This window comes from Pisolithus orientalis (assembly GCF_024613125.1).
Source record: "Pisolithus orientalis strain OTSU chromosome Unknown F5J12scaffold_1, whole genome shotgun sequence".
In the NCBI taxonomy this organism is placed as follows: domain Eukaryota; kingdom Fungi; phylum Basidiomycota; class Agaricomycetes; order Boletales; family Pisolithaceae; genus Pisolithus; species Pisolithus orientalis.
Window position 1 is genome coordinate 1795223 of NW_026260782.1, and position 26872 is coordinate 1822094.

At 51.5% G+C, this 26872-nt stretch overlaps 9 protein-coding genes across 9 annotated transcripts; 5 read left to right on the forward strand and 4 right to left on the reverse strand.

Annotated features, from left to right (window-relative positions):
* The first annotated feature begins 24 nt into the window (after window positions 1–24).
* On the forward strand, window positions 25–2037 carry F5J12DRAFT_29526 (P-loop containing nucleoside triphosphate hydrolase protein). Its single transcript, XM_051738776.1, has 5 exons — window positions 25–450; window positions 522–691; window positions 756–849; window positions 903–1490; window positions 1546–2037. Exons 1-5 carry the CDS (start codon window positions 360–362, stop codon window positions 1740–1742), a joined length of 1140 nt encoding a protein of 379 aa, XP_051605966.1. The 5' UTR covers window positions 25–359; the 3' UTR covers window positions 1743–2037.
* A 1-nt stretch (window position 2038) lies between these two features.
* F5J12DRAFT_29527 (alport syndrome) lies at window positions 2039–3040 on the forward strand. Its single transcript, XM_051738777.1, has 3 exons — window positions 2039–2249; window positions 2300–2488; window positions 2585–3040. The coding sequence occupies exons 1-3, from the start codon at window positions 2104–2106 to the stop codon at window positions 2979–2981; spliced, it is 732 nt and encodes a 243-aa protein (XP_051605967.1). The 5' UTR covers window positions 2039–2103; the 3' UTR covers window positions 2982–3040.
* F5J12DRAFT_29618 (uncharacterized protein) lies at window positions 2782–5026 on the reverse strand. The gene is made up of 2 exons (XM_051738781.1): window positions 4921–5026; window positions 2782–4867 (listed from the first exon to the last, which is right to left on the reverse strand). The coding sequence occupies exon 2, from the start codon at window positions 4845–4847 to the stop codon at window positions 3099–3101; it is 1749 nt and encodes a 582-aa protein (XP_051605968.1). The 5' UTR covers window positions 4848–4867; window positions 4921–5026; the 3' UTR covers window positions 2782–3098.
* F5J12DRAFT_793974 (ribosomal protein L3-domain-containing protein) lies at window positions 5018–6750 on the reverse strand. The gene is made up of 7 exons (XM_051743998.1): window positions 6688–6750; window positions 6614–6623; window positions 6474–6560; window positions 6322–6415; window positions 5659–6273; window positions 5315–5604; window positions 5018–5258 (listed from the first exon to the last, which is right to left on the reverse strand). The coding sequence occupies exons 1-7, from the start codon at window positions 6690–6692 to the stop codon at window positions 5193–5195; spliced, it is 1167 nt and encodes a 388-aa protein (XP_051605969.1). The 5' UTR covers window positions 6693–6750; the 3' UTR covers window positions 5018–5192.
* Window positions 6751–7464: 714 nt separating this feature from the next.
* On the forward strand, window positions 7465–12911 carry F5J12DRAFT_924309 (uncharacterized protein; the record flags this gene model as incomplete). Its single annotated transcript, XM_051749347.1, has 13 exons — window positions 7465–7628; window positions 7651–8117; window positions 8143–8369; window positions 8426–8553; window positions 8607–10338; window positions 10401–10609; window positions 10661–11188; window positions 11240–11439; window positions 11499–11689; window positions 11743–11889; window positions 11943–12165; window positions 12462–12565; window positions 12648–12911. 13 exons carry the CDS (start codon window positions 7465–7467, stop codon window positions 12909–12911), a joined length of 4584 nt encoding a protein of 1527 aa, XP_051605970.1.
* A 275-nt stretch (window positions 12912–13186) lies between these two features.
* F5J12DRAFT_710211 (acyltransferase-domain-containing protein) lies at window positions 13187–14463 on the forward strand (the record flags this gene model as incomplete). The annotated part of the gene is made up of 7 exons (XM_051740632.1): window positions 13187–13346; window positions 13406–13424; window positions 13479–13583; window positions 13651–13762; window positions 13813–13904; window positions 13965–14023; window positions 14072–14463. 7 exons carry the CDS (start codon window positions 13187–13189, stop codon window positions 14461–14463), a joined length of 939 nt encoding a protein of 312 aa, XP_051605971.1.
* Window positions 14464–14532: 69 nt separating this feature from the next.
* F5J12DRAFT_29650 (uncharacterized protein) lies at window positions 14533–16789 on the reverse strand. The gene is made up of 11 exons (XM_051738784.1): window positions 16343–16789; window positions 16207–16290; window positions 16039–16150; window positions 15945–15989; window positions 15861–15889; window positions 15685–15808; window positions 15490–15630; window positions 15250–15442; window positions 14915–15200; window positions 14740–14855; window positions 14533–14683 (listed from the first exon to the last, which is right to left on the reverse strand). Exons 1-11 carry the CDS (start codon window positions 16428–16430, stop codon window positions 14603–14605), a joined length of 1299 nt encoding a protein of 432 aa, XP_051605972.1. The 5' UTR covers window positions 16431–16789; the 3' UTR covers window positions 14533–14602.
* Window positions 16790–17523: 734 nt separating this feature from the next.
* On the forward strand, window positions 17524–25235 carry F5J12DRAFT_934140 (transcription factor/nuclear export subunit protein 2-domain-containing protein; the record flags this gene model as incomplete). The annotated part of the gene is made up of 22 exons (XM_051749584.1): window positions 17524–17588; window positions 17642–18059; window positions 18115–18242; window positions 18297–18804; window positions 18853–18951; window positions 19002–19664; window positions 19716–20259; window positions 20312–20724; window positions 20782–20955; window positions 21006–21242; window positions 21300–21379; window positions 21440–21741; window positions 21794–21954; window positions 22006–22069; window positions 22123–22346; window positions 22396–22580; window positions 22631–22691; window positions 22741–22979; window positions 23035–24121; window positions 24162–24335; window positions 24388–24724; window positions 24790–25235. The coding sequence occupies 22 exons, from the start codon at window positions 17524–17526 to the stop codon at window positions 24969–24971; spliced, it is 6345 nt and encodes a 2114-aa protein (XP_051605973.1). The 3' UTR covers window positions 24972–25235.
* Window positions 24971–26572, reverse strand: F5J12DRAFT_29849 (uncharacterized protein). Its single transcript, XM_051738795.1, has 5 exons — window positions 26050–26572; window positions 25803–25997; window positions 25628–25737; window positions 25390–25562; window positions 24971–25335 (listed from the first exon to the last, which is right to left on the reverse strand). The coding sequence occupies exons 1-5, from the start codon at window positions 26366–26368 to the stop codon at window positions 25209–25211; spliced, it is 924 nt and encodes a 307-aa protein (XP_051605974.1). The 5' UTR covers window positions 26369–26572; the 3' UTR covers window positions 24971–25208.
* Between the last annotated feature and the right edge of the window lie 300 nt (window positions 26573–26872).

Consider the following 26872-nt stretch of genomic DNA (forward strand, 5'->3'; position numbering starts at 1 on the left):
TTATGGGATAGGCTGTTGGAACTCGCCACCGTCAATGACGCGCATCAAAACTAGAGGCGCTGTGCTGTGGAGCAAGTCAGCAGTCACCCGAGTAATGGAGGTCGCAACGTGCACGGGCTGTACCACCGACGGTACTGTACCGGATAGCTCGCAAGCCGAGCTCAGGGATAAATACCAAAGTACTGTTAATTTGAGGAGTAGTTGGCTTGAGGCACGTGAGTCGCGGGGGTCGCGTCAGAACTTTCCTAGTTGGTCTCACTTGCTCAAAGTTTTGGTTGCACTCCGTTGCTGTCTTTCGTTCCCCCCTCTCACTACTCGCCCTCGGTGGCATTCTCTCCTTACCGTCGACGTCGTCCTGGATGGCGGACTATCCTCCTATGGACCCTTACAAAAGGTCCAGGTACGAACACCATGGGATAGACGCAAAAATAGTGGTCATGGGCAACACGGGTTTGTCTGCATTGCGCCTACAGCAATCATAACCCATTCACACCGTCACTTCATCCTCTCATCCTCCATAGGTGTTGGCAAGACCAGCCTCCTCTTCCGGTACACTCAAAACAGGTTTGATCCCAGGAATATGACATCCACCACCGGGGCTTTCTTCGTCACCAAGAAAGTCTATGTTGACGGGTTGAAGGTCTCTCTACAACTGTGGGACACTGCGGGCCAGGAGCGATTCCGAAGCATGGTGAGCACCCAGTCTCCACGTACTTGTTCCTTTGGCTCTCGGCCTCTAACCCAATCTCAATCAGGCCCCAATGTATTATCGAGGAGCCAACGCTGCCCTCCTCTTGTACGATATCACGAACGCTGCCTCTTTTGATGATGTACGGGGCTGGTTGGAAGGTGCGTCTTGCCTCTCCCCCAGGTTAGGCCTGCTCAGCTCCCTTGTCCTACAGAATTGAAGAAGAATTGTTCTCCGGACCTTATCATCTATATTGTTGGATCCAAAGCCGACCTACACCGGCAACGTCAGGTCACGTCAGACCTTGCACGCCTCTCTCTACATAATTGGTTCCCTCCTCCAAGGCCACCATCCCCACCGCCTCCCCCACCGCCTTCATCTACATTCCCCTACATCCGCCCGAGGTTCACATCCTTCACCAGTATCCGATCCGTTCCCCTCAACAACACTCCCACCAAATCCTCCCCACCACACAGTGCTTCTTATCTTGATCCTGCAGTCAGCACAACGCCAGCATTGCAACACAGTAGTGTCGGGTTCTCTCGTTCTAAAACTACTGGTGGATTATCGCAACACAAGTCCAAGGCAACATCTCTCCACAGATCGCGGACCGTTGTCGAAACGGCGAGATCTGATCAATCCCGATATGGTTCCCATTTCGGAAGATATGGGGGGAATTGGAATGATGCGACCGAGACAAGCAGCAACAGTCTCCCTGAGGACGAAGAGTTTGAAGATGACCAAGAATGGGGCCTTGAGAAGGGCATGGAACTCTTCGAAGTCTCCGCCAAAGACGATCTCGGTAACTGTCGGATTTCATAGTAGTTTGGTTTCGTGGCAACTGACAGCTCTGTTAGGGATCCAAACGCTCTTTGATTCGCTTATCGCTGCAATCATAGAGAGACGGGATGCCATCGACCACGAGAACGAGCTCAAGAAGCGGGACAGTGTTTTCTTATCGCCTACGAGCACGCCTACCTGCGATGGCCAGGGTGGAGACGAGGCCCTGGAGAAGATGCGTGTCTCTGGGGGATGGAGCTGCTGTTCTTCGTGATGAAGCTGTCACGGCAGTTCGGCCCGCATCCCCGCTGTCATCTTCCGTCCTGTTCATATCATTAATAACTCATGCTGTCTTCCTCTATTTGTCCTCCCACACACAAGCCGCTATGTCTACTACGAGTCCTAGGTTACATTGACATCTACGCCCAACCTGTTCATTTTTGCCGTCTACCATTATTGACTTGACTTATCCTTTCATACCATATTCATTACATTAAGTAGATATGTCCATAGTCACTTCTGGACTCCCAGCAACTTTCAAATCTGGCACGGTGATGGTGTGATATTAGAGGTGGACAAGCCCGATAAGGCAGATCAGTCATTATTGGGGTGCCCCTCTCTTGCCCCCTACTGCCATGTCCCTCCTGCCTGAGGCAGGCGAGACCACCGTCGAGGACGATAACATCTGCACCCAAGCGCACTGCTTCCATGCATTCGATGCCCTGTACTGTGCGCTGACAGACAGCGCACCCATTCCCCCTGACTTTCCAGACGAGAAGTTGTACGTGCCGCGTGCCAACCCTCGGTACATACTTGCTCACCCGCTGTCAGCCCACTCTTTGTGACCTGGAATACAAAGTCATCTCGCCCCGGCCGTGCACCCAGGCTCCGGGGCTGTATTGGAAACTTTGAGCCGCTTCCTTTGCGAGATGGCATTGCCGAATACGCCCTAATCAGCGCTTTCAAGGATAGTCGGTTCAGTCGAATAGAGGAGAAGGAACTATCCTTCCTCGAATGCTGGTTGGTCCTTCCCTTTCATTTCGATATCCGTGAGCGGGTGTCAACTACACTATTCGTGCTTCTCGCTCACACGCTTGTAATCATATCATTTCACAGCGTCTCATTGTTGACCAATTTCGAGGACGCTTCGTCCTATCTTGATTGGACGATTGGCACACATGGCATATATATCACTTTTCCAGATCCTGCATTATACCCGACGTCCCGGTCATCGTCCTCCGCCTCGTCACCTTTCTCCTCTTCCTCGTTTCTCCCACGCTTTACTTCCAGACGGACCTTGACGGCCACATATCTGCCGGACGTGATACCCGCCCAGGGTTGGGACAAGATAGAAGCTGTTGAAAGTGCAATGCGTAAAGCTGGCTGGGCAGGACCAATCTCAGAAGACACGCGACGGAGTGTCAGACTTCGCAGATATCAGAGTGCGAAATGCACAGTGGACTGGGATGACTTTGTTCAGTGGCGAAGAAACAACGGAGATGAAACGATCTAACGCCAATAATGTCCCCCATCCAGTCATTTTGGACTATCTCTTCACAATTGTATTGATTAACGGGAAAGGTGTATGTGCTGTACTCTCTAGAAAGAATGCCACTTTACTGTAACTGCATCACGCTCGGTCTTTCCTGTCTATCGCCTGGGAGGAATAAATTGCCCTTCCTATACGTTCCAGCCGGCCATCCCAGCCTCGACCGTACTTGCCCTCCAGCTGCTCCCATACATTACGCAATACCACTGGGTCATTCCCACTCAACCTCCCAAAAGCGACAATGATCCAATACAGAAGTCGCCCATTTGCTTTGATGCCTTTCGGGAGATCCATGAATGCCTTGAAAACTAGCGTAAGATTATCGAGATTCCAGGCTGATAGCTCCGGCAGATGTCGCTGCTCTTGTGTAGTCAGACCGTCCGTGAACTTCGTTGGTCCGAGTCTGCGTCCATGTCGGTAAAACCCAAGGAAGATTGCACGAAAGGCTGCCATGGATGGTAGATGACGTGACGGCATCGATAGCATATCCGCGAAGACATGCAATGCTTGGACCATATTTCCTCGGTACGCGGAGCACTGGATCATAGACGTATAAACGGCCCGGTTTGGTGAGAAGCCAGGTGGGATGTCGAGGTGTTCCGCGTCCCTCAGATGGCGAGCAGCTGCGGCAACGTCGTCCGCCATGGAGCCGGTCTCTCGCACAACATTATAACGGAGTACGCGATAAATCATGCAAGCGATGTCCATGCGGCCGTTATTTGCGAATGCCCAAATGCAGGTGTTGAGCCCTATCATACCGACCTCCACGCCCTGCTGTTTCATCTTCTGTAGTGTGGATCGGACCTCGGACAACTGGTTGGTACGGGCGTAGAAACTAAGCAGGGTTAAGTAGGTAAATCGGGTGGGCGAGAAGTCCGACATTCGCAACAGTTTTGAGGCATGGCGGACGGCAACGTCCTGTTTGGAGCGAGCGGCAATAGACAATAGAGTGGTATAAGTCGTAATATCCGGCTTTACTGGAGACCAAGACGCAGTGGGGAATGAAGGCTGTGAAGGAGAGCTGTTGGAGAAGGGATCATCGGAGGCTGAGTGTTCTGGCAGACATGGTAGCGTCTTCATGTCATTGAAAATATCTAATGCAGTTCTGTAGTCTGCAATGCTCGTTTTCCTCCACTGCTTTCCCGCACAATCGATCAACGCGTTCCATTCCCATACGAAAATGCGACCGCCTGTCCTGTGGAGGGTTGCAAGGACAGATGACAACTGAAGGTACAGGGTGCGTGTTCGAGGCTTGACAGACGCGAGGCGTGCAGCTAGGCGATGGAGGTGACCATATGGTATGACGGGCTTCTGGAGGGGATTGTATGGATAGTTGGTTATGAGATATTGGTAGGCTGTCCACGCGTTGGGAATGGTTGGCGCAGTGAGCAAGACATGGAGTCGTTGTTCGAGTCGCTTGTCTCTCGGGGCTGCTTGATACCCTTGTGGACTTTGGGTTGGGACCGGGAGCTTTTGGCGACCACGGTGGGTATACGAGTGCGAAACACCGCCAGCGCAACGATATTCGGCGTTTTCGTCCCCAAGACGGCGCTTTGCAGCCGCTGTACGAGTCTTGGAAGTGAATTTGTTCGACTTGTACATCCATGTCGGTGGAGCCGTGTGGCCAGTGCCCGTTATCTCGGCCCCGTCCACAAGATAGCGTTCGTCGTGCACGGCTACAGCCCCCTTGCCCTTCGCCCGTCGGATTACCTCCCTCGCGGATGTTTGCACGCACCGGGTGAACTTGCATGATGTGAGGCAGCGTCGTTGCGCTGGACGAGGCAGACTCCACACAAAACATCCTAGGCCCAGCTTGGACCCTGCAAGCATAACTATCCAGTGCAGTCATCCTTGTGTCGTGATTGAGTTGAATGAGACGTAGGTATCAACTCGTAGAACCTACCGCGACTGGCACTGACTGCTAGTGTTGAAACGTTGATGGACCCAATGGTACAGAGCGCTACTAAGCCTGCAAAAACATTGCAAAAGCGAGAAAAATCGGCCGCCGACTCTATCGTTGCTTCAAAAGTATTCATGGTTTCACACTCCATCCTACAAATTTACGTATTGTGCATGCGGAAAGTAATGGCATTGGTGGTACGTAGGACTACGTTGCATAGAAAGTGAACCGAAGCATAGCAGAACATATAAAACCTAAGTACGGATGTGGTGCGACTAAGCCCGGGGCTTGAGCGTCCCCAGGAACGCAGCTTTTTCTGCAGGGGTTTGGAAGGAACCGTGCTATATTGCAAACGCGTGAGCGAACAAGACTCCCATGATAGGATGGTATTCCTTACACCGAACTTCGAGGACGTGTCGATGAACTTGAGATCGATTTTTTCGAGATCCCGGCGGGAGGTGTGAACCATGAGAGACTTGCGGAGGGTGATGACACGTTTCTTGGTACCGGGGATCGCACCCTTGAGCATCAAGAAGTCGTTCTTTACAATACCATAATGGGGGAAACCACCCATGGGTGTAATCAACTTCTTCGTGACATCCGACTCCGTCGACGCGTTAGCATCATCGTCGCCCCGGCCAATGCGGTAGATTTTCTTGTTTATCTCAGTGCGGTGGTGGTAGCCGTCTGCGTGATTCGTTGGGTTAGTTGCCATCCCGGATCAACACATTGAACACATACGTTGACCAGCACGGGCAACAGAGAACATGACCTTGGAAGGATGCCATGCACCAATACAAGCAACTTTGCGAAGACCCTTGTGAGTCTTGCGAGGAAGCTTCTTGGTACCCCAACGGTGGGTAACACCCTCGAAACCGTGACCCTTGGTGACAGCGATAACATCAATACACTCGTTCTGCTCGAAGACGGTAGGGATCTCGACCGGCTTCTCGAAGAGGCCGTATGCAAAGTCGACCTTGTCGGCGATCGAACCACCGTTAACCTGGATCTCCATAAGGTGTGCTTTCTTCTGGCTGAGACCCGTCAAGCGAATTTGAGTGTGTGCGAGGACACGGACGACAGTGCAGTATTTGCGGATACGCTCGAGTTCGCGAGCCGTGGACTTGCCACCGTCCTCGGCGTGCTTCTTGGCGTAGCGAGTGAACGCCTTCTTCTTCGAGCGGTACCAGTTCTTGTAGAACCGACGCTTAACTGCGTCTGATAGGTGGGAAGTCCAAACGGTGGTGAGCGTGCGGAGACCGCGGGGAGTTTCGACGTAACCGACAACACCAACGACAATCATTGGTGGAGTCTCGACAATCGTAACTGCCTCCACAATCTCGCGCTTGTGCATCTCTGCGAAACAAGTCAATAGGAATTTCAAAGGGAAGAATCGCGACATACTGGATCCTGGACGGTCGAGCTCGCGGACGATATGGGTCATACCAGCCTTGTAGCCCATGAAGGCGGTCAAGTGGACGGGTTTTTTAGGGTCATCCTAATAAATAAAAAATCAAGATCGAAAACCCCTCGCGCGTCTCTGAGAATAGACATACCTTGGGGAACGATTTGACCTTTCCGCGGTGACGAGCGGCACGTTTGCGAGGAAGGAATCCGAGAGAGCCGTGGCGGGGGGCTTCGTACTGTTCGGGTAGTTTGAGCACGCGGACATAATTGCCTGACGATTCCAACGAACCTTACGGTGACTAGAAAACGCGGTGCACAATGAGATCCTTCGTCGCGGCGTAGATTTGATTGATCGATACTCACCTCATCTTGGGAGGGTCTTGAAGACGGGGTGGGCTGCGAGATTTTGGCCTGGTCCCCGAGAGGGTGTACAGTGGTGGGACGGAGGTTGCCGGGTCGGTGGCTGAAATACTGTACAGTCAGTTCCCATTTCGGGTCTTCCCTTCCCCGCTCACCAGCGGGCTGGTGGTCTTATCTCCCTCGTAATCCTAGTAGGTCTCTCACTTCTTACAGCGCAACGTGGGTGGATGTGGCATTCCAGCGGTCTCAGTACATTTCCGTCGAGTAGTCACGCAGTCTCAAGATCTTAAGAAGGGCAGGTCAGAGAAGTATTGCATCGTGGTGCGATGCTGTTTGGGTGTCTCTGGTGTTTGCGCGGCCGACGTGATTAGATTTTTGCCCACCTCCATGAGACGAGGATGTCGGATAATTGCTAGTCCCATTTGGTTTATCTCCGCAACAACTAGTGGGACGTTCGCTTGGATGTTTAGCCCGTTGTTCCACTTTTGACAGGACATTTACCCGGACCACACCCTTCCCCGCCTGTGTCTTTCACGCGGGCCATCACGAAGAACGGCGTCTGAGATACGCGCCCTTGTCGATAGCATCTACGTATGTCCGACATGGACAGACGTGAGTTGAGCACAGGTCACGTTATCGTAAATTGAGTTGACGCGTCGCGACGCGTCTGGTGTGGTTGTCACATCGTGGGATGTCACGCTTGCCATCATCCCGAAGGACGTACTTGTTGCCCTGGCTATTGGTCTGGGGGTCGCCAGCTCTTCTTCTACCTCCTGCGACATGGGCGGAGCAGACAATACCACGAAAGACACGTCAGAACCCATGGCGCAACCCATAAAGCGCACCACGTTCGTCTACGGCAAGCGCAAGAACGCAGAACCAGAGCAGGTTCAGCGCGACACCGCCGCTCACCCATCAACTGCGGAACCCGCTGCTGAGTGGTTGTCCGCCTCGTCTCACACTCAGGACAGCGCTGTGGGCAGGACAGTACCTTCCACAACCAAACGGGCAGTCGCAATGCCTGTCGAATGCCTCATCCGATGAGGAATCGGACGACCCCGGAGCCACGTCGCACTTCCAGTTCCACTTTAGGCGCCAGATGAAGGAAATTGACGAGGGATTTGACAATCACGATGAGCCACTCCCTCAGATTCCACGTTCCAAATCGTTCCCGGCTTTCCCAGAAGCCGCTGAAGTTCCTCTTTCTCTTCAGATGGATGTGCGGAGTGTCATGGATGCGCCGGACACCACGTCTCTACCTCATGAAAAGGCGCTTACGTCCGAGGATCCATCCAGTGGCTCATTGTCGCCTCTAAGGCCATCGCCTCCCAATGCCACAACAAGTTCCCTTGACAATTCCCCCATCATTTCCAGACTAGTCAAAGGACGCGCAAAACACCCAGCGGTATCGGACTCGGAGTCAGACCCTCCAAGTAATTCATCTTCTGTTTCCCCTAGTCCGTCATAGCCTTAATACGCCGCACTTGCACTCCCCGCCGACGCCACCCACTTCCGAGATTGAGATGCCGACAACGAAGAAGAGCAGTAAAGCCAAGGGCAAAGCACCCGTTCGAAGCGTTCCACCACTACGATTTAATAGTGAAGGTCTATCTACGAGCCTGTTCTCCGGGCCAGAAAGCAAAGGAAAGCGACGAGAAAGCTCCGGGCATCGCATCAAAACAAAGGTGATTCACTTGTTCATATATTTGCCACGTGCTATTCGTTGATTAATTGATGACAGGCACCAACGAAGAAAGCGTGCCGCGAGGCTGCTATAGAATCGTCGCGCATTGCTGCCAGTCGTCCAGTTGAGGTTCCTCGCACCGATCAAGCGAAGTACACAAAGGCTTCATTTTTTGCACGCGTCCAGTATGATCTTTTGCGTCGTGTCATTTTCATCGAGCTCACGCTGGTCTTTCAAGGCATGCGAATCCTGGCACACGCATCCCAAATACGACCCTCCCAGCAGAGCTACCCTCGGATCCCATCGAAAAGTTCTCTTCACCCTCCTCCAATCCCTTGAACAATGGAGGCTTGTTTGGCAGACCGACGCGCCTTTTGGCAGACTCCGTTCCAGGTACGGGTAGCCATGCAGATGGTCAAGGGCTTGCCAATCCTGCGGAGTCCTCTGACGAGGATATGCCTCCTATTGGACACATCATCCGACAAGAACAGGACAAGCCCAAAGTGGAAGAGCTACGACAGAGTCTCCAGGCAAAGAAATTGGCCCTTTTAAAAAGCCGAACTGGTTCCTCAAATGCCACTGAAGAGGACGACGACCTGGAAATTGTAAAAGACGACATGCACTCGGTCGCACGCGAAGCAGTGGCGAAGCGGAGAGCAGACAAATCTCAACGAAGTCCTGTCAAGATGAAGGTCCTGGCCATGGCAATGGGACGCAAAGGTATCTCAAAAGTATGCGGCAGCGGCTTAAAACGAACTTCACTGCCAATCTTCTCCGAGCAACAATTGAAACACTTGGCGAAGCCTGTCTTCGCCCGCGACAGTAAGGCTGATAAAGAGGGGCTGCGCAAGCAAGAACTTGACCGCATGATGATGCGACAACACGAACAGGAAAAGTTGAGGCTCATTAAGCAGCGGGAGGAAGAGTGGATTCAGAAGGGGGGTCGTGTCCTTCGAGAAGGCGAAAGTAACACCACCCAAGCGTCGCTCTCGCAAGCGGTGGAAACTTACGCGCACAGAGCACTCAACGCAGCAGAGGAGGCAGAGGCAATGGACAGTGGAGTGGGTGATGATGAAAGTGATGGCGATTATGTTCCCAGCATTCGAGGTTCCCCGAACGCTGAACTAGCAGTGAAAGCTGAAGGCGACACTGACAGTGACAGAGAGGAGCATTCCATGACAGTTTCGGACCAGAGCGCGCAGCTAACGGACGACGAGGAAAATGTAGCACCCTTAAGACGTCAGTCTGGGTTACGCAAGTCTACGAGGATGGTTCTCGGCTCCGATGATGAGGATAACGTGCGACCCGAGCAGTCCGGCACATCCACGTCGGAGGTTGTTGGCCAGGACGCGCCTCAAAATCGTGGGTTTGCCTCTTCCACTGGTTCGCAGACAGAGGATGAGAATGACAAGGAAAACAATACTAAACTCATGTTCGATCGTAGCGAAGACAAGGAGAATAAGGCAGTCGTCCGGCATTCGCCCGTATCGACACGGCCAGTTCTGGGTTTGCGAGTGGGACCACTCTTTTCCCTCGAAGGTGGTGTCCAGCGTAGCCCGTCGGTCATTTCTCCAGCCAATTACGACCACATGGTGGCCTCGCAGAAGGAAGAAATCATAAGAACACCGTTGAAGGAGCTGCCAAGGGAGGACGACGATCCATTTTTGCAGCCTGCATCTGCGTCAAGAAATTCATTCACAGAATGCCTCCTTCGGAGTGGGCCATCGACGCCACCTCGGACAATATCATCCCCGAAGGGAGGTCTAGGTTCACCTGCAAGTCTGCGAAGTGAACGTTTCTGGAGGCACAGTCTGATCTCTTCCGAAGGAGGGAACGATGAAAACGATCCACCTGGTTTCAAACCCCAACCTCTCCTGTTATCCCTCGTGGAAACATCAGTGAAACGCAGCCCTGAAGCCTGTCTCATGCCCTTCAATGCTGCTAACCGTGGATTGTCGCAGCTTTTCTCTGTCAGTTTCTCTACTTTCCCTGGAGGCTTGAAAAAAAGTTCATGATCTTTCATTATGTACAGGATGATGACGCAGGTCCTCGGAAGGTCCCTAGTCCAAGCAGAAATGAGTTATCTTTGACCCTTGATGTGGGATTTCAACCAGCCCTAGAAGTCAGCAGCACACTTCGCCACAAGGCCGACATGATATTCGAGAAAGAACAAGAATATGTGGTGGCTGCCGCGCAGAAGGAGCAAAAACCGAAAGAGGTGTTGTATGTCAATGACCATGGGTAAGAAGTAGTGAAGACGTTAAACCGCTGCAGCTGCTGATGACAGTCAAGATTCCTCACCCAGACTCGACCCGAGGGCGAAAGTCCTCAGGTGTATCATATGACACCTTCACAGATTTCTAGGTATATCGGGACCCAGCAGGTGGATGCGACGCAACGAACAGCAGAGCGCGTACCACTTGGTACATTGTCGTTCACGGCTACTCCAGACTCTCCCGGACGTCAGCCACTGAGGCGACTAAGACGACGCAGTGCATCCCCTCTGCCACCTACGGCTAACCCTACTTACCGTGAGCCAGCATCCATAATGGCATATCCACCCAAGGTCAATACCTTGGATGTTCTGGGCAACGCCTCGAAAAGGCCGAAAGTACCGAAGGAAAAGCTAAAGGATTCCGAGTTTGTGGCAGCAGAAGCAGAAGAGTCGGATGAAGACGATATGTTCGGCTTTGGCGGTCCCAAGAAGGATGACGAGGAGGAGGACGGGGAAGATGAAGCTAAAATGGTGGAAGGGCTTGTAGATGATACCGTGATGGACGCGGAAATGGAGCGACCCGATCTTGTCCAGGAGAAGTTCAGGTGTGTACCGAGTAAAGTGGAATGTGCTGACGGCTGAACACATTCTGCCAGAGAACACGAGGCGGAAGATGATCAAAGACGCGAGAGGTTCCACCAAGAAGTTGTTGAAGGAAAATACCGAAAGAAGCGCCTGGGTCGTGGGTTAAACTTGGACGAAGACAGCGATGATGAGGACGATGAGGCAGACCGAAAGATTCGGCAGCGAGTAAACAAGAAGCGCAAGATCGATGGTGATAATCTTGAAGCCTTAGGTTGGAATATTATCTCTTTTTTTCGTCGTAGCTTATACCTTGCTCCCGCTCCTCGACAGGTCAAAGCGAGGAAACGAGGGCATTCTACAATACATACCACCACGACTTGGTAGATGACGGGGATGACGAATTCAAACATCTACGTGACGCTCCCACAAACGAGAGTGACGACGACGACGAGCCCGAGCCAGAATCAATTTCAGTCTCTGAAGTACTCGAGCGCGTGCGGGAGGCTGCTAGAAACCCATCGGTAAGAATTCGGCGTTGGATTGTCCGGCGGAAAGTTTGACACGTATTCTACAGGCGGTTAAACCACTTGATCCTACGAATACAGACTGGATTGACGAGCCAACCGCAGATGACCCAGTGGGTGTTAGAGTCAAAGTCATGTCACGCCCGACCAGAACTTCGCGCCGGCCAAATCATGGCAACGTCGACTTCGATGTAGAGGTGAGTCTTGTAATTCGAGACACTGAGAAGATCCTCTGGATACAACATTATAGGCACCAAAACGATCCATCGAAAACGACTCGGAGCAAAAGCAATGGTTATCATGGGCGAAAGATCAAGGTGGCCGACACCATGGGACGGGTCGGTCGGCAACTGGGGCTGCCGTCACAGGTCATGCAAAGGTGAAGAGTGGATGCGGCTCTTTGAGATCGAGAGTGACAAACGGAGCCGATAATGAGCCAAGGGCTGGAACCAGCAGGTTGTCGAAAGCGCCCAGTATGTTGTCCGCGGTGTCCGACAGGAGTAGTAGATTTGGTTAGCACAATTTCTACATTTCCATTTGTATTCTTCGTCCCCTCCAGCATGTATGTAACGAAAACCCACAAAGAAACAAACCAGATATAACAAAGCGGAAATAATACGAATATGTTGTAAAGTAAAGGCATCTCTACGACAAGATACGGAGAAAAAAAAAGGTAGAATGAGAGGGTATCGCCGTGATAAATAGCCAACCCGAGAAATCTCGGAGAGCTTGGTCGTTAGATGGATTGACAAATTGACTTCAGTGGTAGTTTTTCCCTCCAAACGGTCTACCCAACCGCACCCAGGAGGCACGAGGACGTGGAGGTTGATTAAGTGCGAAATTTCGTGGCTGGCGTACGGGAGTTCTGCGCTTGTGTGTGCTAGTCTGCATCTATGGGGGAGAGTTCGACGTCGTGAAAAGGAAGCATTGGGTCCAGGCTCACTTTATGTCTTAGCATTATCAATTTTGCCATACATGCGGGAGGACCAGTCTCCCTGATGGGGTTCCCTGGGCGAACAATGAGCACGATAGCGGTAACGGTAATTCAAAATACGTACTAGACGCGACGAAAACAATTCCAGCCTCGTGTGCGTCAAGGGCGTCGTCACCTGCTATGAGAGACCTTCGCACCGCTGGCGAACAGAGGAATAGTAGCACGATGGTAGTGAGGAGGGTGAAGAGACACATGGAGAACATGACGAAGCCGTTACGTGGCTAGGCAGCAGTGGCGCACAGCACCCAGGAGGCGAAGCTGAACGTCGCACGTCGTGATGACAGAGGCAGACTGGGTGAGGTCAACGGGGGACGAGTAGCATCTGGGGCGTTGGTTTTGGAGGACTAATACCGCCTTAGACGTGGCTTAGTCAGCATGACAAATACATCTATCAGACTTCTGTTCCGCGATGTCGCTGGACTCGACGCGAGGCGGTTGCTGATGAAGTTGTCATTGTCGTTGTGACTTGAGGTACTGATACGTGGCTGTCCAGTGCATATATGTCCCAACTGCTGTCCACAGCAGTCATCACGGCCACAGGTCTCACTTGCAAAGCCTTCCTCAATTCGGGTCTCTGTTCTATTACCATCAGCAACCTGCCTGTGCTCTTAGATGCCCTCCAGGACCAATCAAGGCGCAAAGGCCAGGGTTTGATAACCGGTGGGTTTCTATTCTCATCATCCTTGCTGAATTGCACTCACAATTTCGAGGGTATGTAGTTTCCAATCATTTGTCTACGTGTGTATGGACTGCTCTTCTCCCGCACCTTTCACCCACGCTTTGTCCTATCAGCCTTGACGACCCTGTCACATGGGGTGTATTGCCTTCAAGATGCTATATGAACCCACGTACGATACGGTGGGCGTTGGGCGCATCGGACATCATGTTCACAAATCCGTAAGTTCACGGTGATGCATATCCTAGAGGCCCTCCCGAATTTTGACCCCGCGCTCCGGTCAGGAAGTGTCTTCTCTGCTTTCTTTCGTAACGGTCAGGTCATAGAAACCTTCCGCGGAGAAGGTATTTTCCAGCCCGCCCTAGATGCAGCAATAGACAAGCTCAACCAGGGTCATTGGGTGCGTCCCACGTCTTTCCCCCACCCACGGCTGTTGCTTAAATAAATTAGGTTCATCTATTCGGAGAAGGCAAAGTTTGCCAGCCCCCACGTTATCCCCAAGTGAACGGTGTAGCGCACTTGCAGCGATTTAAATGGGGTGTGTGCGTGTCGGACTTCCACCTAAAACCGCTCCCAGTCCATTCATCTGGATTTTTCTGCAGTGCACGCATCATAATAGAGGCCAATATTTTACCGATCATAATACCGATGTGGCTAACTGGTAGGTCTTTTGCCCTCCTGTATCTCACGTACTTCACGTGGCCGCCAGGCTTTGATAAGTTAATGCCTGAAGGTCGGCGATTTCCCTTCAAGTTCTTTCCCAAACTTGGTGTGAAGCTAGGAGTTGCATTTGGAGATCCAATACCTCCAGCGAGGATCCTCACTCTTCTGGACACTTTACCCAATGACGAGGGCAGGCTCGCCCGCAGTTCGTTCAGTTCTTCCCAGGGGAACGAAGCTTTACATACACACTCCATCACTGAAAATCCCCGTGGACGACATGGGGCCACAGGTGAGAAATTTCTTGTTGGTCGGAAGGCCATCACGCAAGAAATGGAGATCGATTACACTCGAAGTGAGGTAACTGCTATTATTCAACGCGCCGTCGAGAACTTGGGGAGGAAGGTGTCGGGTAATCAGCTGGATCGACCTCTCGTCTGATCACAAATAGAGCAGTAGCTACCTGGCAGCCGGAGTCCTTTTGTAACGACTAACTTAGATGTTGTCCATAGAGGATATCAGCGTATCATTATGGTATATACATTCAAGAGGTAGTTTAATCCTGACGCTGAGGTCGGCACTATTCCTCCACAGTTTCGCCAGGACACAGAAGCAGGCTAGCGATGGCAGGTTGGCCACTGTAGAACCAGGTACAGAGCACCTTGGGACGATGAAACGGTCAGAGGACTGAAGCACTGAAGATACTGAAATGCATACTATCATGGTGTAGAAGCACAACAATGCAAAGCCCTCTATCCAGTTTGTTTTGGCATCTTGCGTTACATAGTTGACCAAGAAACATGCGCCAATCAGTAAAGCTACTTCAAACCAGTCTGAGGGAAGTAAAGATCAATTACTGAAGGAACACGGCACCTTGAAGATTGTTACCTACCAAATAAGAGGTTGAAAGGTTTACCCGTCCACCAGCCCAACAAAGTCACGACCGGAGTCCAGAATAGTAAGAATTGGATGCTCAAATCGATGGCCTCAGCCTTGGCCAGGGTGGTTGGTGGATCAGGCGTCCTGAACTTCAGCAAGCGGCTCAGGTTGCGGTGTATGAAGTACCCAACAGCAATGGCCCCATCTGCCGAAAATGATACTATCGGGAGAAGAACTATCCCCGACCATTCTTGGGTCATGATTGTAGCCTCCACCACAGGGTCAATACTGTCCAAAAGCTACACATCTTAGAACATGATAATGTACAGCTGAAGGGTCAGCACTTACCCACTCTGCAGTGGCAGCCATGACTCCGACGTTGGCGACGAGAAAGGCAAGACAAACCCATTGGTTGACTTCAGGTTCCGTGCTTGCCAGTTTATCTTCCGTATTCCTGAGTTCTTCTGGTGCATCGGGGTGGCTAAGCATGTTATGGCCCTTTCCGGGAGGATTGTGGTAGTATATGCGGGATGCGATATAGCTGACAGCGAGTGAGAAACTAGCATCGCGGCCAGACGACTACTTTACATTAAGAGAAGAATCACAGCAAGACCTCGACTCATTTGCAAGAAGTCTGTTTGCAATACCTCAGAAGATGGAGTAGAGCTGGAAGCGGAATCGCTCGTTGCTCCAGCATAGAGAACAGCGGGGAGCAGAAGAGCTAGCACGCTGACAAAAGTTGTTACGTTTGGGATACATAGTGCTCACTCGCAAAACACCCACCCAACAGTTAGCAGACTATGGTTGAGCTGAGTATGGGCAGGGTGTAAATCCTGTTCCCAAATCTGCGCTCCGCCCGTAAAAAAGGCGGCACCAGGGATAAGGAGAAGGTGTAGGACAACAACACCTATAAAACAATGGTTGAGGGTCAGGTTGTCCTGTGACTACAACGCCCGCACCAGTGATGGTCGACTGCAGCAATTTTAACCTGTCGACCCAAGTTTGTTAATCAGTGTAGCCTCGAATGAGACCTTTTGGCATACCTGCACTTGGTGAGCAAGATGATTGCAAGCGTGGCTTCCACAACACTGCAGCACGCGTCAATTAGGTTTCGCGCAGATTATGGCAGACACTTACTTATTGAGTGTGATGGTTAGCAGGTCCCCTACGTCCTTGCCAAGGTACAGGTGCATTTGTTCACCATAGAAGTCGAACAGCTTTTCATGCGGGATGATGGAGAGAAAGCACACTGGAGAGGGAAAGGGGATTCGAATTCTTGCATCATTGCGGTAGAAACAATCTCACAAGAAAAAACAATTGAATAATGTAATCGCCCGCTGAAGTGAGCCCACCATGCTAGCGGGGTCAGGAGAAGCAAGACATTAAGCCCTGCAAGCGCTGCTTCAACTTACGGTGGAAAAAAAAAATGCTACAGACCTACAAGAACAAGTCATGATGTTCTTGACGCTCACCAAGACGCCTACATTTTTCTTCCCCTTACGTCTGAAGCGGTCCCACCGACCCACCATGGATTGCTTCACTATATCCCCGTCTGGGCATAGACACAGCACCGCTGTTCTCTACATCCATGTTGGAGGGTGGCGGAAGAGTGGAACAGGTGTTTCCTGAGAGTTCTCCCTTTTAAGTTTCGGGTGGTGTGTGTGAATGGCAGTGGCAAATTGCCACGATGCGTTAGTCTGGACTTTCATAACGTGAGCAATTAAGAACATTCCTATGAACTGGGGTGGTGCGTTTTTGACTTGGCGAACCGGTAACGGTTAGAATATGATCACCGGTACGGAACAGTGAAGTCGCAGGAATTCTCATCCCGAACAAGACCATAGTGAACGAAGAATACCGAACGCGGAAGATCGAGCTGTGCGGCTTGCGCGTAGGCTATGCCACACGCGAAAGCCTCACCTGTACCCCTGCCAGGCTTGGCACAAACATCGTGGGCTTCACGAGCTTGTGTCAGCTTCAGTGACGACTTGCCTGTTACCTCTGAGTGTTGAACTGATTGGACTTGCCTAGAAGGCACTTTAGTTGACTTGCAGGAGCATGGCAAGGTGTTCAAAAGTGCCAGGAGCTATTTGCATTCTAACCTTTGACCCGCTTGCGTGGATGTACATATGTATAACGTTACGTAGTATGTGTAGATTTCTAGGCATGCGCTGGCATCATACTTATACGAGAGGACACAAGGGTTGTGCATGTGCAGGTTGGCTCCCAACTGTGATATGGACTACCCCTCGCAGACATCGGCGATCAACTTACCGTTCATGTAACGTGGAATGATTCTGCCCTCAGAAAGAGTTAACGACTTCAATGATAATATGGTGCGAGGATGGATGTGGTATGTCACGCTAGCTGACTGGGCGTGCTATGTATATCAGATCCCAGTTTCCCTACAGTGCAGTACATAGGGTGTTCCGTTGCTGAAAGCTTACCTGGGCCATGAGGAAACATTAGCTCCAAGGCCGTAGCAATGTTTGGAACCAAAGCTATTGGTCAATAAACCACAATAAGTGTCAACAATGCCAACACAATGCCTATCCCGTGCTAGGGTCAGCTGCTAGGAAGCTTCTTGTTGCTGTGTGCTCGTCGTTCGGAGTACTCGCACTCATGGACGTCATTGACAAAATAACAAAGTATTTGGAGACCTGGACCAAGGGAGGGGAGGCTGAATGGTACGTGAGCCACCGTATGCCTTGCACAGGAGAGCTCACAGGACTGTCTGAAGTCGCAATTTTCTTGTTGCTCTGCATTCGAGCCCGGTCAATCCCAACGATGCAGTGACATTGAATTCTGCGTATCAGAAGCTGATATTCTCTGTCCTGAAGACCTGGTCCTCAAAACCTCCACTTACTCCGCACGCCGTGACTAATCTCGTGCAGTCCGTTCTCCTTTCTCTCCCGTCCTCATCTGCCCAACGCGGACGTTCAACAAACAACGATGCCTACGGAGAGATGTTTGTCGATCTCATTTGGTCCATTGATGCTCATCTCGACGAGCTATTGACGGATTCAAAAACCGTTCTTGCAACTCCCGACCCTCCGCCCGCAGGGCAAGAGTCCAAGGATGCCTCCAGAGCCTCACAAACGAAGCAATCGTTGGAACATGACAAGGAGATACTAACAGACATCGTTAGAAGGTTTTTGGTGAGCAAATAGACTTTCCAACCCTCTGAGCTATTTCCAACGTCACTCAACCTAGTCTGCAAACATAATCGATATTGCGTTGTGCAGAGAGCGACTCGACGTTTCACTCCTTGCCAGTATTGGTCTCATTACTGACAGGTCTGCGTTCGACAAGAAGGAAATACGGACTCGGACCGGGTTGTTGTAAGTTATGTAACTTTGAGCGACCACTATTATAACTGACAACAACTTGCATAGCTACAAACAAAATAAGTTCAACCTGCTTCGCGAGCAGACGGAGGGCTACAGTAAGCTCACCGTGGAAATAACAAGTTCTCTGGGTCCTTCGCATTCTTCACTCGACGCTCGACCCACGGAGAGCTTTGCGTCTATACAGGAGCGGGCCCGCGCAGTATGGGCAAAGGTGATGAGTCTCATAGGCTATTTCGACCTAGATCCAAACCGTGCCCTCGATATCATTTTGGACGTTCTCACCGTAAATTTGGCGACACATTATCATTTTTTCCTTTCGCTGCTGTCGTTCTCGCCATGGGTAGGCTCTTATAAGCGACCCACTGATGCGAAGCTGGAGGCGACCATAGCAGTCAACCCGGTCCCTGACTTGTATACAGGAAAGACCTTCGATGAAGTGTTGAGGATAGCGGAATCGTTATTGCCAGGCCATACCGGTTCAGAATGTGACACGGACAAATCAGGCTCGCAGGTGTTGGCGCAGGTTCTTGGATTCAAGTTTGCTCACTATCAGGTTCGTGGTTAGCTTTTTGTTCGTGTACCGTTGGTTCATGTCTCGTAGTGTCCGGATGCCAATGAGCAGTCGCAACGGAATGTATACCTCACAGCTGCCATCCTTATTCGCGAGGGATTCATTACATTGGATGACCTCTATCCTCATGTATGCCATTTATGGAATTTATGGACGTTCGAGCTCTCATCGAGATATAGTTGTCGCCTCCAGATGCAGATATGGAATCATACAGACGGGATTACCTCGATCAGGTACAAGAACGTATTTCGACGGCCAAGGTAACTCAATTGGCAATGGCCGGGCCATTAGAGTCTGCAAACTCTGGACAGAAACCACGTGCAGAGGCTCCAGAGGAAACGAAGGAAATACCGGTTTTCAAAGCACCAAACCAGAGAGCTGGCCTCGCCAGTGCTCTACTCGCTGTCGGGGCGCTGCGGCCCGCCGTAGCTATTCTGACGAGGTTTCCTTGGCTAGTTGATGCCCATGTAGAGATTGCGGATATCATGCTCAGGATCCTCAAGCACTCGATTGCTCCCGTCTATGACTCAACCTTCGTATTGAAGGAGCGGAACCTCAGCTTCACTCGGGCTCGCGCAAGGTTTGGCCCTAATGGTGTGATCCAACTTCCCACTCGCAAGCCCCAGCTCACTTTAACCGCACCAACACCTCCGAGTACTGCTTCCACGGACTTTGTGTTCTTCTTCCCTGATTGGTCTGAGCGAGTTCCGATGTCGACTACTCACAGTGACCTAATTGATATCATTGAACCTCTCATGAGCTTCATTGGGCCACATATTGCCCGCGATCCGTTGTTTGTGTCCAAAGTGACCCGCCTTGGACGGTCTCAGCTGATGGCAACTGTGAGTAACCTACCTATACAATACTATAGCAGCCTGAGTTCAATCACTTAGGTACCACTAGATCCAGTGACGAAGAAGCCATCCACGGAACCTGACTCCAATCACCCTGTGCGCCTTTTTTGGTACAAGATGCTGAGGAAGTACTTCCTTCCCGCCCTCCCACTCATTCGAGGTAACGCCGTGTGTACGGTGGAGATTTGGAACGTTATTCGTCAATACGAAACAACCTCTCGCTGGAGGCTTTATGGAGAATGGAGGCAAAAGACGTATAATTCGCACCCCGAATTGCGTATACGACAGGTGCAAGCAGATCGCGAGTCGAAAGGTATCTTGAGGCGGCTGTCTCACAATACAATTGACACCCTTTCTGGCACCGTTGCCAAATTGGTACACTCTAACCCCGCAATTTTCTTCACAAACGTTGTAAACCAGATCATGGCGTACGACAACCTCGCGAGTGTGGTTATTCAGGCCCTTAGATATGTCACAAACATGGGTTTTGATGTATTGGTATTTGTAATTTTGGACGCGCTATCGAATCCGCACAAGAACCGGGTGAAGGACGATGGAGTGAATATTTCGGACTGGTTGCAAAGTAGGTCTTTTTTTCTGGTTTTGTCTTTGAAAAATGTATCTGATAATTGCAGGCCTTGCATCATTCACGGGTATGCTGTTCCGCCGGTACAGCGCCGACCTATCTCCGTTGTTGAAATATGTCGTGCACCAGTTGTACAATGGTCAAACAACGGACATAGTCGTGCTGAAGGAGCTTATTTGGAAAATGGCAGGTATCGAGCCGCTGCCGAGCCTCTCGGACTCGCAGATTTCTGCCATGGCTGGTGGTCCGGCTCTGCGTATCGAAGCGGTTGCCTCAACAACTCGAGGCGCCCGCTTGGATCCTAGCGATGCGGTCTTAAAGGGTCCTCATCGTTTGGGGAAGACGCTATTAGAGAACAACCTCGCATTGCCGCTTTTGATTCAAGTCGCTCAACAACGCCAGTCTTGCGTGTTCCGGGCTCCGGATGCCCATCTGAAGTCTCTCGCAAGCCTGTTCGACACTGTAGGTTGCGCGTCACGTCGTCCTGGCTTCATGGTCTCAGAAGTGGCTTGAATTCAGATCCATGGGGTACTGCTACAATATTTGGAGCTTCTTACCTCTCCCTCTGTGATCACTCCCGAGGACTATGCGAAGAAGATTCTTCCACCGCTGGCTGAACTTGGGGAGTTGTATGGGATTTCTGCCCCGATCTGCATGCAGATTATCAGGCCAATGCTCAATCACGCTCTTTTGGTAGGGGGACGCCGTCTCGGTGCCTTGTTCTCTTGATGACCATTTGATAGAAAACTGCGTTGTCGATACAGGAGAAAGAACGTGCTGCAAACGAAGAGGCCGAGAAACGGCTCAAGGCTCATCTCACAGCCGCCAAGCGTGACCCTTCCGCGACTCCCCGACTAGATACACCTAATGGGACAAACACCTCACGAGACTCCCATGACCAGAAGGTTTCATCAAGGGCTAGTCGTGGAGAGGATTCTGCGATGGAGCTCGAGACAGATACTACGATTCCCACAGCCGAGGTGTGTAGTCCGCTGTTCGCCTTGCATGTTTCTTGGGAAACCTTATACGTTAAGCAGAGTCCATGGATTCCAGAGCTCGAAGCACTATTTGACGACGTTAGGAAAATCGCGAAGAGCAATGCCATAGATGTCATTGGGTAGGCGCTTCTTACTCACGCCTTGCGATATTCGGTGTATTTACGTGATATACTTCTCAGTCCTGCCTTCTATCTTACTTTCTGGCAATTGTCAATGTACGACCTTGTTCCACCAGCCTCGCGATACGACGAAGAATGTGCTGCTCTCCGAACCTTAAGTCATCAGGAAGATCACAAGTACATTCATGCCGATCGTTCGACTGACAGGGCAAAGCGGCTTAGCGCTAGTGCGCACCGAGCCAGGCGCGATCGATACACTTCCTTTGTCAATACGCTTGCGCAGGAATTCAAAGAGCAGTTGGACTCGAGATCCTTCACACTGAAGCGTCTAGCACGGGAGAAACAGCACTGGTTTGCTCACGGTGAGATCGTTCATACATAGTTAATATATACTTCATCTCATTTGGAGCCCAGTCGAACACCGGTCCGCTGTGCTGGCTTCTGCGATCATCGAGCATTGCATCCAACCAAGGTGCCTCTTGTCGCCTATGGACGCCGATTACTGTGCCCAGATTATAAAAGTGATACACACTCAAGGCACTCCCGGTTTTCCGACGCTCATGGTTTACGACAAGGTGAGCAATATTATTGTGTTATTCTACCAGAATATCACAATCTTTCTGCAGTTACTCGGCGATCATGTGAAGGCCGTGATTTTCTCTTGTAGTGAATACGAAGCCAAAAATTATGGTATGAATATGCACTACATCCTCATTGCAGTGGCAGCCGACTTTTGTTTCCAGGTCGATTCCTGCTAAGTCTCCTTGCTGACCTGTGGAAATGGGCACAGGACGAGCAGCTTTACGTCCAAGACAACAGGACGAAGATAGCTGGCAGAGCGGTTCTTCTTCCCGGTTTCCAACCCCGCTGGACAAACAAAGATCTTGCGGACATCCGACCCGACGATGTTTTGAATTGGATTAGCTTCAAGCAAATCCTGCGCAAGTGGCACAGGAAGCTAGGAAGAGTACGTCATCTAACATTGCAGAAAGTGAAGGACTAACGTATTGTCACAGAGCCTCTGCAGTTGTATCGAAACGGGGGAATTTATGCATGTCTACAATACCATTATCGTCTTGAAGGAAATACTCCCTGTCTTTCCGATGGCCGCTAGTAGCGATTACGGACCCGTGATCGATGCAATGGTTGAAAAACTAGTGGAAAGTGAGGAACGTGGAGACCTGAAGATTCTGGGCAGAGCGTGAGCCAAGTGGTGCTTGGAAGCTAAATCTTCTGCTAACGTTCCTGCAGTTACTCTGCTGCGTTGAAGAAACGTGAACCTCTGTGGGCAGTGCCAAGACCGGTTCCAAAGGTATTTCCTAGCTTTAGTTCGTAGTTCATAGGGCTAACTCGGATGGCAGCAAAACGGTGTTACAGCGTCGCCGAAACCTGCTACACAGCTGCCTGACAAACCACGTGCAACTCAAGCAACTAGCACTGCTACCGCTCCAGCTTCGACGACCGACACTCGTCGTGATGGTCCCATTGCCACTCCGAATATACCAACTGCACCCAGGGCCCAGGCTGTCAATGGATCATCTCAGATGGTTCATGACAGGCCTTCCACTCCTGCTAATTCAACCAAGTCGGCGATGGATAGGTATTGTTCTTTTACCTACCAATGTCGTTTCGTACTGACTGCATGCTTGCTTAAGTATACCTCGGCCTGAAAAGGTCAAACGGGTAAGGACAGAGAAGGACAGCCAGTCCCCAGCGCCCGAGAATGAAGTGAAACCAGCTACGAAGTCAGACAGCATGGACGTAGATGCTGTGTCTGCACCGAAGGAAGACAGGGTATCTCAAGCTCAGCAACCTGACTTGGCACGTTTGGGAGCCCGTCCTTCCACTGGCCCTGGCCAGCCTTCGCTTCCTGGAACCCCCACTGACACGCGGGTGCCAACCCCAACTCCACCGTCCAGACCTAGTAGAATGGCACCCCCAAGTGCAGTGCCAAGCCCCCGAGAATCACCTGGGGAATCGATGCCACCTCCCATTGCTCCAAGTCAAACGTTGTCGGCTCAAGAACTTCGCGAAACTGCGAAGCAAACTATGGGTCAGCGCTCCTCCGAAAGGCCTGATGGTGACCGTAAGCCAGTGGAATCGCGTAGTCAGCCTGGCTCGAAGGGATCATCACCGCTGCCGCACCATCGTTCGTCATCTCCTGTTCCCCGTGCAGGAACAAGAAACCACAGTCAAGAAAGTCGAACGAGTGGTGGACGTCCTTCAGATCGTGGAGATATGGATCGTGGTGAGGAAAGGTCGTCTGACAGAGAACCGCGACAGGAACCTCGTGGGATGTCTCGAAGGGACAATGGAGCACTCACTATGTCACGTGGGGAGAGGAATACCAGGGCTCGTGAAAGTGATCGGGACAGGGAAAGCGACCGCGAACGTGACAGAGAGCGGACGCGCGATAGACATGGCGACCGTGATCGGGAGCGTGACAAGGAGCGAGAGAAGGAAAGAGATCGGGAGAAGGACCGTGAGCGACGCGAACGCGACAGGGAACGCGACAGGGATCGTGACCGGGATCGTGATCGACACCGTCGGGATGATAAAGATCGTGACCGTGAATCGAGGAAGGAGCGTGATGGGTCAGGTCGTATGATCATACCTACCGGCCCCACTTCAGCACCGGAAGGTCGAGCCGTTCCGACTCGCCCTGATCCAATCCGACATCGGAGCACGGCACAGCCAAGTGATGACGCACTCGGTAAAAGGCGACGACCCACTGATGATGAGGTTGGTTTCCGAATTGGGCTTATTGTCTGAAGTTGCTGAGCATCGATGGCAGGCTGACAGGACGTCCAAGCGGAGCTCCCGGAAAGATAGTCACAGGGAAGATCGTAGTCGACGCTCCGAAAAGGAAAGTCATGACCGAGGTAGGGAATCAGATAGACGCCGGACGGAGCGTGAACCATCAGACGGTGATTCTCGTCCACCTCCCGCAGACAAGGTATTTCGTCTACTTCGGAGTTATTCTTACGTTTCTAACGAAGCGACCACAGCCTATTGAGAAACGAATACCAGACGGCCCGAAAAACCTCCCGCCTACGACGCCCTCTGCACCAAGAGCCATGTCAGCCGCAGACCCGTCTAGGAGTGGCGGCAAGGGTGATATTCCCAGCCGATCAGGTGGTGACTGGAAGAGTCAGCGTGACCACTCCACCAGCTTTCAAGGAGGACCTGGTTCAGGGAGCAATGTGTCGGACATGCCACCCAGCTTACGTTCGCGGATAGGCGAGAAAGAGGCTCCTCGTTCGGTTCCACCCACGGGCCTTTACCGTTCTTCCGAGCTTCCCCCTAGGGATGATGACCGTGATAATAGGAAGCGTACTCTAGCAGGTAAGTGACTGGTCATGCACAGTTTTCAGTAACGTAAATTCACTCTGAAACTGACATTCATGTAGAACGTGACAAGGAGATGGGTGACCCAAATTCAGTGCCAGGTGACATATCGTCACAGCCACTGAAAAGACCGAAAATCAATCGTCACCGATACACCCCTGTCCATGGCGGGTTAGCCAGAAGGACGCTTCCAATTGACCCTCAAGCAGGTGATAAGTCACGACCCGGGAGAAAGGACCAATGAGTGCTCGTGATGTTAAGCTGTGCCACTGCCAATTGTGTCTTTAATTTTTCAGGATATCATTACATTGCCTACGAAATCTTTTCCGGATATCATTACATTTCCTACCAGCTCTTTTCTGGTAATCGGTGCCCTGACAGTTTGATCCCAGCCCACTCTCCACCCATGTGAATTATGAGATAATAAAGTTAGCGCGAGTTGAATCGATTATACGAGTTGAATCGCCCAGGGTTGGTGGGATTACTTCTTTATTAGCGTAAGGAACTCTTCCCGAGTCTTTTGTTGCGTCCTGAAACAGCCTAGCATACACGATGTGACCGTTATGGAGCCGGGCTTCTGCACCCCTCGCATCGTCATGCACATATGGCTAACAAGGACCAGAAGAATGAGAACGAGACCCACTGGCAGAGAAAGTACCCACGTTGCCTCCATGACGACTGCCACCCCACGTGGCTTGATTGCCTCTTGAACTGCGATAGCGATCTGTTTGGTCAGCCGTTCTTGGACCTGCAAACGGCGGCTGAAAGTTTCGGCTATACGTGCGAGCTTGGAAAGACCAAGGACCAGTTGGTTGGGAATGTAGCCTATGGCAACCTAATGATACGGCCGAACATGTTGGTCGTGAGATTCAATGCTAGCTGGGGATCCACCACACTCACTTTCCCTGTGAACGGGACAAGGTGATGTTCACACAGACTGGAGAAGTCGATTTCACGAACCAAGACCATTTCATCGTGGTCCTCCGTAAACACAGCATCATTGATGACATCTAGCGGAGCATGTATGCAGGGTATTACTACGGCTCACGCCAAAAAGTAAAGGAAGAAGACTGACCCACAAGGCGTTCCTCATAACCCCTAGTCATCCACATGACGGCATTTGCATAGCGTTCGGGGGTTCTGAGCAGGCCCTCGCGATCAGGATCCTCGCCGATGCATTCGAGAATGGTTCGAACTGCAGCAATCATTCTCTTCTCGCGGACAGCACGCTCCGCGGGGGTGGCGTGAAGACGAGAAATAGTGGACTTGGCTGACGGGGAACAACTAAGCACAATAAGCATGAAGAGGATGGCAGTGCCTACCCGGCCAGCCCAAGCCGTGTGGATCGGGCAGGGGACTCGCCCTCTCACCGGGCTGGGATACCAACGTTTGAGGAGTCGATGCACCAGAAGGCGTTCGAAACCCGTAACCTTCACGAACATGAGGCCACGGAGTGCGCAGGGCTAAGGCAGTGGGGGAAGGGTGCTGAGAATCGGTGTCTCGTGAGGGGTCAGACGCCGGATCACCCTGCAAAGGATGATCGACACCATTTGGAGACAGCTGGGCCTCGGATGACTGCTGACTCTGTTCAAGCTGAAGCTGGCGTAAACCGTCAGACAAGAGCTCGCTATGAGTGGGCATGTGGGACGGTAGAAATTTCAAAAAAGAAAAGGGAAAAAAAGGAATCTGTATTGAATAGATTAATGAAGGGGGCAGTTGGCGGGTAAACAGAGAGGATAATTATCGGAAGCAGGGGAGAAAAGGATAGCCGGGGAGGACACAGTGGAAGGGCCGGGAGGACGTGGGTGGGGATGGTCGAGCCACCTAAAACGGATATCTCAAAGGAAAGCTGCCTCGTCTCACACTGACACACCCGGCGTGGAGCGGTTCGGGCTGGTACGGCGCCAGGGATGGCCACAATCACACGCGACAGGCCTGTGCACGACTCGGACGATGAGCAAGGCCTTGGCGCCGGTAGCAGGGACAGCAGACCGCCCGGTGGGCCCTCAGTTTCCTTACCTCTCACGCAGCACTGTCCTTGATTCCTAAAATGAACCTAAAGTTTCATATAAATCCAACTTTCCTTTCTTCTCAGCATCAGCCAGTGCGAGTAACTTCAAGTATGTGTCGGGTCTCCTCTGCCGA

Coding starts and splice junctions, on each gene's coding strand:
- F5J12DRAFT_29526 (XM_051738776.1), top strand. CDS start 360: ATGGCGGACTATCCTCCTATGGACCCTTACAAAAGGTCCAGGTACGAA. Junction 451..521: donor AGTGGTCATGGGCAACACGG/GTTTGTCTGCAT, acceptor CATCCTCCATAG/GTGTTGGCAAGACCAGCCTC. Junction 692..755: donor AGGAGCGATTCCGAAGCATG/GTGAGCACCCAG, acceptor AATCTCAATCAG/GCCCCAATGTATTATCGAGG.
- F5J12DRAFT_29527 (XM_051738777.1), top strand. CDS start 2,104: ATGTCCCTCCTGCCTGAGGCAGGCGAGACCACCGTCGAGGACGATAAC. Junction 2,250..2,299: donor GACTTTCCAGACGAGAAGTT/GTACGTGCCGCG, acceptor ACCCGCTGTCAG/CCCACTCTTTGTGACCTGGA. Junction 2,489..2,584: donor CTATCCTTCCTCGAATGCTG/GTTGGTCCTTCC, acceptor ATCATTTCACAG/CGTCTCATTGTTGACCAATT.
- F5J12DRAFT_29618 (XM_051738781.1), bottom strand. CDS start 4,847: ATGCTTGCAGGGTCCAAGCTGGGCCTAGGATGTTTTGTGTGGAGTCTG.
- F5J12DRAFT_793974 (XM_051743998.1), bottom strand. Junction 6,416..6,473: donor AGGTCAAATCGTTCCCCAAG/GTATGTCTATTC, acceptor TTTATTTATTAG/GATGACCCTAAAAAACCCGT. Junction 5,605..5,658: donor TGTTGCCCGTGCTGGTCAAC/GTATGTGTTCAA, acceptor CGAATCACGCAG/ACGGCTACCACCACCGCACT.
- F5J12DRAFT_29650 (XM_051738784.1), bottom strand. CDS start 16,430: ATGGTGGGTCGGTGGGACCGCTTCAGACGTAAGGGGAAGAAAAATGTA. Junction 15,809..15,860: donor GCTGCAGTCGACCATCACTG/GTGCGGGCGTTG, acceptor ATTGTTTTATAG/GTGTTGTTGTCCTACACCTT. Junction 15,201..15,249: donor TGGCTGCCACTGCAGAGTGG/GTAAGTGCTGAC, acceptor TAAGATGTGTAG/CTTTTGGACAGTATTGACCC.
- F5J12DRAFT_29849 (XM_051738795.1), bottom strand. CDS start 26,368: ATGCCCACTCATAGCGAGCTCTTGTCTGACGGTTTACGCCAGCTTCAG. Junction 25,738..25,802: donor TTATGAGGAACGCCTTGTGG/GTCAGTCTTCTT, acceptor ATGCTCCGCTAG/ATGTCATCAATGATGCTGTG. Junction 25,563..25,627: donor TTGTCCCGTTCACAGGGAAA/GTGAGTGTGGTG, acceptor CCGTATCATTAG/GTTGCCATAGGCTACATTCC.